At 33.5% G+C, this 10,774-nt stretch overlaps 1 protein-coding gene across 1 annotated transcript; it reads right to left on the bottom strand.

Annotated features, from left to right (window-relative positions):
* Nucleotides 1-7,084: 7,084 nt before the first annotated feature.
* Nucleotides 7,085-9,714, bottom strand: LOC106619257 (uncharacterized). The gene is made up of 2 exons (XM_014237283.3): nt 9,575-9,714; nt 7,085-7,394 (listed from the first exon to the last, which is right to left on the bottom strand). Exons 1-2 carry the CDS (start codon nt 9,617-9,619, stop codon nt 7,173-7,175), a joined length of 267 nt encoding a protein of 88 aa, XP_014092758.2. The 5' UTR covers nt 9,620-9,714; the 3' UTR covers nt 7,085-7,172.
* Nucleotides 9,715-10,774: the final 1,060 nt, after the last annotated feature.

Raw genomic sequence — 10,774 nt, forward strand, 5'->3', positions numbered from 1 at the left:
GCGTGATAACGGTCGCCATTGACGTTTACGTTCTCACCAGCATTATTTTTGAAGAAATATGGACCGATGATTCCACCGGCCCAGAAACCACACCAAAACGTCTAGATGAAATGGCAGCTCTTGAATCTCTTTAGGTTGCTTTTCGTCTCAAATGCGACAATTTTACTTGTTTATATACCCATTGAGCCTGAAATGGGCCTCATCGCTGAACAAAATTTGGCTAAAGAACGTCGGATCTTCTTGGAGTTTATCAAGAGCCCATAGAGTGAAGCGATGTCGCTTGAGAAGGTCGAGCGACTTTAGTTCTTGCATAAGCTGTATCCTGTACGCTTTTAATTTAAGATCTCGACGTAAAATGCGCCAAGTCGTTCCATACGTCAGTCCAAGTTGCCGCGAACGCCGAATATTATTCAATAATGAATGCAGGGTCTAAAAATGGGTGATGCTGTTGTAAATAGTACACTCAGTAGGCCGCTTATGTTGACCATAAGTGGAGCGAAGCGCGCTAAACACATTCTTTACAGAACGTGAATATTCGTAATAAACTTGAACGATTTGTAAACGTTGTTCAGGCGTAAGTCTTTCCATGATGAATTGCCAAACAATACTGAACAAAAATAATATGACAGCTTGACACGACTCATGCGTGATCTGTCAAAAAAAGACTATTGAAAAACTATCGCTACTTAGATCATCCGTTAGTAGCTGCTATACAAACTGATGGATCCAAATGAAGTCTTTATATGGAAACTTTTTTATTTGTCAAAGGTATTATAGCTTTATTTTCAAATAGCTCACTAGTCACCCACACTCGCGTGCCCTAACATGTCATATACTTAATTTAGAATTTAAAAATTGTTAAAATGCGTTTTAAATATAGCAAATTAATAATTAGAAAAATATTTTCGCCTACAAAAGCAGTCACTAATAACTAAAATACTGTGCTTAAATGGTCTACCAATTATACTTAAGTATGTATTTTCTACCGCATCATTGAACTAAGTACTACGGCGCTGTTCACCAATTAAGTTTTCACCTAATTCGGTCGCTGACGTATTTTAGCATAAACTAAAACTAAATGCTCGACTATTTTGGATCGTGAATTATTTCTTTTATGGCAAAACAACGAATTTTTCGAGCAAAGTTGTGATTCATCGGTGCTCGCGTCTTTAATATGGTTTTTATATAAGTATATATGGTTGTGTGTGTGTGTTATTGTGTGTGTCTGAATTGAAGTACCGCTATAGTGAAAACCAAGCGGCTGTTTGTAGGCGATACCATTGAAACAACAACAACAGCTGAATCAGCGGCGCGCTCCGCAAATAATCGTCTTGTTATCGCCACTACAAGACGCACACACACACCCACACACACGCACACAAAGCAAATGACAAAGTGTAATTCAACGGCATAAATTGTTTATAATTTTGCGCATATTATTTTTTTCGAATTTGTTTATGATTTCGATGCGATTTACTCTCGATTGTTTAATGTATGTATGCATGTATGTGTTATAATTGCAGTTGAGCATCATTATTGTTGTTGCTATTGTTTTTCTTTCAGTTGTTGTTGTTTTTGTGTATATGTATTTTCTTGCTTTTGTTGGCTTAATTTTTCAATTGTATTATTTGCAATTTGATAGTCGCTTGTTCTGCGTCGTTAATTTCTTGTTGTATTTGCATTGCATGCATGTGTACGTACTATGTGTGTTAAGTGTGTATGTGTGCGTGTGCATTGAAATTTGTTTACGACTTTTCTGACTATTGTTATGACATAATGATGTCGTTGATTTTCTTGAATACAAAACATATTTATTTTTTGCGATTTTTCAGCGTGCACGCAGCGCTCGAATGCTCAGCTAGCCGCTCGCTAAGTGCCTAATAACATATGTACGTACACACATATATGTTGTAATTTTGCGAAATACGTTTGTTGTATTTATTTATGTAACGTTGCTTTTTGCGGAAATTGCGAATTTCATTTTGATTGTTTGTTTACAATTCGGAATTGCAGCTACTATCCCCATCAACCGCTTCCGTTCAAGCGTCGTTAGCCCCCGCTCGTAGAAGCGCCGAAACGCACTTGCAATGGGCGGACAGGCAAACGATTTAATTGTACAACAATAACCGAATTTGCTATTCAAAACATACACACATACTGTATACATATGTACATAAGTATATATATATATATATGTATGTATATATTTACCAATCTGACATTGAATGGCGCGCCAGCCGAACGCCGCTGTGATAATGATAATCCGTATGATAATCGCTATTATTTACAATGCAATTGCAGCTTTGCAATATGTAATGGTCAGAATGTCACTGTGTGCGTTTCGTTCAAAGACAACCTACACACATACACACATATAGAAATTCATATGAAAATGGCTTAGTAATATTCATGACTGCAAATTTGTTATTGATAGTTTTGTTGGTTTCATTCACGAATTAGGTTGATACATACTTACATACATATACTTATATATATATACGTATATATATGCACGTACAGTGTTGAAAAAAAAATAGGCACATCACCGTTTGACCATTTGCTGGTAATGCAATCAAAAAATAATCGATTTTTATCGAGTGAAAATATAAAATTTCTAAATGCATCAGTTACTAGAACGCACAGTTAGAAATTGACTTCGGGAAGCTGTTCTTAGTGGCAGAAGTGCAGGAAGGTTCCGCTTTTAAGCAAACAAAATGTAAACAAAAAAAAAAACGTTAACTTCGGTTGGGCCGAAGCGTATATATAGCTTTGCAAATACAAAAGTTCCTTACAAGAACTTGATTGAAGATACCTCGTCAAATGAAAAAGTTTTCCATACAGCTCCTTAGTGAGGAAAGAACAGGTGCAAAATTTCAGATCGATAGCTTAAAACTTGTGCGACTAGTTTGTATATATACAGACAGACGGATAGACAAACGGACATGGCTAAATCTACTCAGTTCATCATGCTGAACATTGATTTACATATTTTATAGCGTATCCGACCTTTCCTTCTGGGTGTTACAAACTTCGTGGCAAACTCAATATACCCTGTTCAGGGTATAAAAAGAAAATTGAATTTGCTTAGAAGCACATGCTATGTGGAAATTGGAATATCGTATTGTCGTCGGATGAAACGATAGTTAATTTATTTGGATCCGATGACAAAACTTTTGTATGACGACTTTGAAATGCGGAATTCGACCCCAGATATACACGAAAAACAATTAAACGCGGAGGTGGATTAATAATGTTATGGGGTTGCTTTTCGGCGGCTGGAGTTTGGCCGATTTATTGGATGCAAGACAAAATGTGTTGAACAGATTAATTCAACATTCTTAATACTGTAATATTGCACTATGAGAAGGAGCATATGCCACTGAAATGGGAGTGCATGCATGACAACGACCCAAAACACGCTTCGTTACTGGTAAAATCGTGCTTTCAGCGCAATAAAGTTGACGTTATGGCATGGTAACGGTGCATTTCTGTGCCTAATATAGATAAAATAGAGGGAAAACTTGTCCTAGCCGCCATATAACTAATTTTATTTTAATGCCGAAAATATGTGAAATTATAATGTACTAAATATAATAATTTCTGTTATTCTAACTTATCTTATTATAGCTTATACATGGCTTAGTGCTGAACATGAGTGGAGTTGATCTTAATCTCATATCATACATCAACTCAATATATTAAATTTAGTCTCTACGGTTAGTTTTATCTTACATAAGTATGTATATCTGATTTGAGGAAAATTTTAATATAATTTTCGTTGAATAATGCATGCACAAAATTTTGGGGGATAAAGTTTTAGGTATTTATCTTTGCAAGTTGCTAGAGTATGAAAGGTTCGGTTACACCCGAACTTAGCCCTTCCTTACTTGTTTTTTATTTATTTTTTTAAATAAAGAACTGCTTCAAAACAAATTCACGAAAAAAGCGTTTTTTCTGACTTGCATAACCCCTTAACAATATGCGCAAAATCTGTCTCTCTCTTTCTCTCTCTGTATCTCTTTAAATTCTGTTACATACCGTTAGCTACTAAATGTTTAATCGTTTTAATGAGTGGGCGTGTCGGTTGCTCTTTCTTTTGGCCTATGGCGTCATAAATCTAACTATTGGACTTAAAAAAATAGCGATAATAGGCTAAGCATAAGCATAAATTGTCAAAGTATAAGCAAAGCAAGTTTAATTATCACATATTTACTCTCTCCCGCTGATTCTTGTGAAATACTTTTCAATTAAAAATTTTTTAGACTTCCAGACATTGTCATAAACCACAAATTATACGAAGAAATCCTTGAAAGTCGTATTTCCCCAAACTGATTGTAAATAACTGGCGCCAAGTCCAGCGGCTCAGCGACGACTGACCAACACACACACACACACACACACACACACACACAAATAGTAGCGAAATTCCACAATTTTACAATTGTCTGTAAATCACTTAATGTCACATGAGCGATATAAATATATAAATATTTTGGTCAGAGCGCTTTCAAATGCGCTTATCGCTCTGCGTTGGCGCTGAAAATTGCCAACATTTTTTGTTGTTGTTTTTTTTGCACATAACTGCTCGTTTATGGAATAAAAGCGACAAAAAAACAACGTGTGCAAATAAAACAATCAAATTAGTTGGCGCATAGCTTTTAATATTTCGGACGGACAGGCTGAGGACGCCTTACGTTAGCGCACCTGCACGTGATCAAATCCATTGCGGTTCAAGTTCATGAAAAATATGATTGTATGTTATACTCATGCGCGTATGTACCTCATACGCCCCGTCGCACGGCGCCCAAACGCGCTCTTGCGCTTATCTCTCGCCACGAACCCGTTACCGTTCTTTTGTACTGACCAACTTTATTTTCTCTTTTTATGTTCGTTTTGCTTGATTTCCAGTCTTTTGTGTTCAAATATTGTGCTTGCAGTCGTATATTAATGCGACGAAATCTCAGAGTAAACTCTGAAATCGAGTAGTTGCGAATGCGAAACGCTCGTGCGCCGTATTAACTTTTCTGTTTACATATCATTGAAATGAAGAGGCTCATAAATTCGTTGTCTAGCTTTTATTTCAATACAATGTGTGACAAAGTGCACGCGTTGCAAATTTATGATTCGCAGTGCCGCCACACAGTGGCGACTTATCTAAAAACAGAGCGATTTTGTCGATCATAGGATAGTTGGGACGCAAACCTATTGAATATTGAAGCAGAGATACGCACTCAAACCATTACAGCTCATACAAGTCGGCTTTTCCACTCTTAAACAATACATAAAATTCGTTGCCACACAGGTGATCCAGTCTTGTACCATAATATCCACTTGTTGGGTCAAGATCTCGTAACATCGCCGTAGTCAACTAGCTCGACGTCTCAGGCTTAGGACAACGTTTGAAGGTCGTCAAAAGTACTCTTACTCGGATTCGTTAGTTCTATTTTTAACTAGGAGATTTGTATGTGCTATTGGTGTTGACGTGATGAAGACTTTTCTCACATCCGATCTCCAAATAAGTTGTTGCCGACTTGATAGTTCTTGACCGTGCGAAAATCCCAACGCGGTAGTCATGGGAATGGGTTCATAACGTTGAAAATCTACTGCAAATTTGTAAGAAAAGGCAATAAAATATTTCATATAAGTATGTTCAGTAAATAATTGCTCTACCATCGGAGTGGATATGGTAGTCACTTAAGAAAAGAAACTCACTGCCTCTCTCCTCCAGTAACTACTTCGTACTCATATCTTCCTCACATGTATGACGACAGAGACGCAGAGCTTGGCTCGGCAACTTCATGATCAAAATGGTTCGGTATGAAAACAAAGCGTGCGAGGATTCCGGAGTGTTCAGACATATATTCATTTAGATACCCATGTCGCTTACGAATGAAGTTAAGTTAAAAATTACAGATTTTTATCCTCGGCTCTTGCTTAATTCTGATCATGTTAATTAGTAGATTTATTGGCCCTTTAAAGTAATAAATTCTTTTTGAGGTTAAGACGTGCTAATTATATCAACTACATAGGCTTTGAAATCCTATAGAACTGAGTTGACTATCATTAAAATAGAAAAGGAGAAACAGCGAAAGAGAGGTATATATTGAGTGAGAGTAAGCAAGCACGAAAGAAAAAGAAAGCTAACGAAGAAGATAGAAAGAGAAGTCACTCCAAAGTACAGATTTGCTTAAATTACATACATTCTAAAAAGATACGAGACTCGAGGCACCGCATACTCCAATGAATCTCTAAAGAAACCAAGAACAAACGGATGATATCATCTACTCTACCAATGTTTGGTTGCAATAATATCTTCATAAGAAATAGTCTTTGTGGGGGAAGTTTCGGATCATTGGAGCTTAAGAACTTTTCTATGTAGATATAATCGCTTTTCCAGAGCTTCTCACAATGAGAATGCCAAGGTGAGGTTGTCCGATCTCAATGCTTACTGCTTAAAAATCCGTTATAGCTATGCAGTTGCTGAAGTTAAATACTCAAGCAAGAACGCATGTGACCAACTTTGTAGTTTAATATAATTTGCTTAAAGAATGTATTGCTTACGCAGCAGAGTGCTTTCATAGGCGACAAAGTGGTCGTATTACCGAAAGCAACAATGTCAAAAGAAAAACAAAAGCAGGTGCTTGGCGCTAAGATAGCAGTAAGTAGACACCACGCGCCTGATAAGAAGCGTTGCGAATAAACCTTCAAGTTGTCGAGCCTCTGACTTTACACACGCGCGTTTCTGTGACATATATATTGTACACACATATACACGTATACACATAAATATTTAATGAATACAAGCATATTGCGTTCCTAATGAAGTAATAACTTTTATGAGGCCATCAAATATTTTTCTTACTCATCCACTTCACGCGCTCGCATTTTGCATTATTCAAACGGTAATTGACGCCACGCTGCCGCTACTCAAATAAACATACACACACAAAAAGTATTAAGACCATGCAACTGGGCCAGTTGCGCGTGTCATCGTTCAGTATGACAGAGCGGAAATCGCTTTGGAAATCGCACGCGAAATGAATGACTGCCGCGTTTGCCGGGCGCGTTAGAAAAACAAAAACCCTTTTCGGATTTGCTGCACACATATTTATTTACATTTGCCTTTATCTGTAAACAGCAATCAACATTTCCAGGTAAATAAGTTTCCGTGTTCAGCGCCCACCTGCACCGGCGCCACCCTTACCGCCGGCCCCAGCACCGAAACTGAAACCTGCACCAAAACCGGCGCCGCCGCCAGCGCCACCTTCGCCTTCGCCATCAGCGCCTGCGCCGCCTTTCATGCCCGCTCCTATGCTCATGCCAGCGCTCGCCCCGGCGCCAGCCTCACCACCAGCACCGCCGCCTCCACCTTGGGCGTTTACACAGCTGATCGACTGGGGGAATAAAATATGAAATAAATAGTTTAATTGTTCATTTCTAGTTTTTATGATCTGCTAGTGATAAGGACTTGAAGTAGTTTCTATCTCTTTATATTGAGATAGTACTATAATCCTCAAGATATTTAGTTCAAATTCAATATTTGTCTTTTGAATACGGTTAGAATATCGAAATTAAAATAAATCCTCATCAAATTGAATATTGCGCTAGCGTTTTACTTTATAATTTACATATGTACATAGGTATGGATCCGGAGAATTAAGAAATTCTATAAAAACAAAGAGCAGCTGCCTTTAATGGATTTCGATACAGTACTAACATATGTATATACTTACGTATTTCCATGACTCAGTCGCTCTTAATGATTCGATTCAACCTAAGTATAACGACTTGCTTTTAAAGCATAGGCTTCGACTTGTCGAAGAGTTAGAATTATTTTATAGGTTAGAATTTTTAGTTAACCCTCAGGCACAATGAAATTCGCTACTCAAATCACTTCTGATTTCCAAAAAGTTATGTGTTGAAAAATTCTAAAGTAACATACATATATATATTTCGGCAATAATCTTAAACTCGTATTTTCGAATAATCTAAGCCAAAATTATCACATTTATTTGAAGCTTTTAAAATATGATTTCAAATATTATATATGTTGGAATAATTATTTTTATAATGTTAATTTTCGGAAATTTCAAAAAATTTCTTTTTAATTTCATACTAAACATATTCCCACTATTTAAATAAACTTATTGAACTTTAATTACAGCAAAAGAAAATTGTTTAAAATTATAAAAATAAAGTTTTAAAGACTTTTGTTTTGATCTATGAAATGGTTTTTTTTTTTAAGTTTAACTGAAAAACTTTTAATAAGGTTTAAAAAAATGTATTTATTCTATTTAGGAATTTAGTTTTTAAACTTTTTTAATATTTTTGTTTCAATAATTTATGAAAAATTGGATTGATTTCATATATTATATTATATTTTTTGAGGTTTTTTAAACTTCTTAATTTCTTAATTTATTTTAAAACTGGTATTTGTAAAATCACTGTATATTTCTTTCTTTATTTTGAAAAATATATTATTTCGGCGTTATTATTTAAATTTTTTCATTTTATTTTTCTCGTCTCAAAGAAAAATTTAACATGTAAAAATGGTTTGAGTTTTCGACCGTAATTGAAAAATTGTTTTTTTTCGAATTTAATTTTTTTAAGTTCTTTAAACAAATTGAATTTTCAAAGTTTTATGACGTAAACTTAATTTTTTTTACCGAATTTATTAAATACTAAAATTTTTATTAATTTTTTTTAAGTTCTTTTAATAATTTGAACTTAGAAATATATGTTATGTAATATTTATTTAATTTAATTTTTTGTTAAATTTACTTTCACAGTTTTTTTTAATATTTTGAGTTTGCAATGCCATTCGAAATTTATTAATTTAATTTATTCAAATTATTTTAGTATTTGTTCGATTTTTTTAAACTAACTTTCGATTATCTTGTTAAATTTGTGAAAAGTTGTTATATATATGTATATCAAAAATAAATTTTTTTAAATATTTTTAAGCTCTTTTAATAATTTTAATTAAATTTTATTACAAATTTATTAGAAATAATATTTTTTATAAATTTATTTTTTATTTCTTTCAATAATTTAAATTTCAAATTTTATTTTGTAATATTTATCGAATTTTTTTAAATTTAATTTTTAAATTTTTTTGTTATTTCAATTTGTTTTATTTTGATATTAGTTTAGTTTGCTTAAATTAATATTATATATTTTTTAATATTTTCTTAGTTTGTTTAATAGAACTTATTAAATATTAAAATTTTTATAAATAATTTTTTTTGATTTGAATTTTAAAATTTTATTTAGTAATGTCTATTATAATGTTTTTTAAATATATTTTTGAATCTTGTTGTGTTTTTAATTTATCTTTTTTTGGTATTTATTTATTTTCTTTAAATTAACATTAGAGATTTTTTAATGTTTTTTAATTTGTTGAAAATTCTTAAATTCATATATTTTTTTAATTTAGCAACCACTGATTTTTAATTCTTGATATATTATTTATTTCACTTTTTTTGATAATTTTTAATTTTTTTTTTGTTGTTTTTAAATTCATTTTTTCTTTTCATGTAGATAAAAATAATTTTAAAAATATTTTCCCACTCACCACTAGTAAAATGACCCCCAAAAATATTCCGAAGTTGCGCTTCATATTCGGTCGACAGGTAATAACAGATTTCAAGAAATACTCATTCACCCACCGTTAACAGGTTATTTATACCTAAAACTCTCGCCTGTGATACGAGTATACCTATGCTAATATATATACAATATTAGTACTGATTTCCTAGATCGTTATCCCGAATTTCGGATGTTTATAATTGTTGCATGTTCCATTTTAAATACATTGTTCGGCGGTAAATTGTGGCAAATGCGGACTCAATAAGATCCAAACATTTAAATTGTTACAACTATTTTACGGTATTTTTCATAGTATCACAAGGTTCTATCGTCATATAATTGTTATTTTTCAATTGTTCAGTTTATAATTTTATTTGTTGGCGCGAAACTTGGAAGCGTACCGCGGAATATTTACGGCTATGTAATCGCTAATTATTGATTTTTATCTCAGACATGTTTTTTGGCGTGTAATGAATATGATTATTACTCATAATTGGAGGTAATGAAATAATTTAACAACGAATTTGCTACTGGATAATTAGTAATAATAACTATTTGAATACATTGCTATTGCTGTTGAGTAAGCATTTTGCAACAGCGGGAAATTCTAGTGAATAAAATTTAAATTGTTACAATAAAAAAGTCACGGGCACAGGGTGGTCCAAAAATTTTAGAATTACTTTTAACTAATTTGCAGCTTTTTTTATGGTTTACTTTGACGATGTGCAATAAATTCATTGTAATTCTTAATAAACCAAATATTTTTCGCGTGCAAAACTAATTCCTTTCAGCCTCAACTTCATGTTCAATTCCCGTGCAAATAGCTAACATTTTCTAATTGTCTACTCGACTTAATTCCCATCAAGGACGTCGACGCAAATAAACCTTGAGCGATAAATGTCTGTACTCTTTATCTATGTATGCATTTATTGTACTATGGCATAAAAATATCGAAAAGTACAAATTCATTATTTAGAGTTTGCATTCCAATGGCAAACATTTCAAAATTGATAATCGCTTGATTTATATTCTTTTAATCGCACGTAAAACCTAACACACAAAATTAACCTTTTCCGGTCGTTGCCCATGCACAAGCCTCAAGATAGTTGCGGCACGGTTATGATAAAAGTGAACGAATATCAAACAGACCTGTAGCGTCTAGTAAACATCGGCCTTTCGCGTACGA

Source organism: Bactrocera oleae, chromosome 6 (assembly GCF_042242935.1).
Source record: "Bactrocera oleae isolate idBacOlea1 chromosome 6, idBacOlea1, whole genome shotgun sequence".
Lineage (NCBI taxonomy): Eukaryota > Metazoa > Arthropoda > Insecta > Diptera > Tephritidae > Bactrocera > Bactrocera oleae.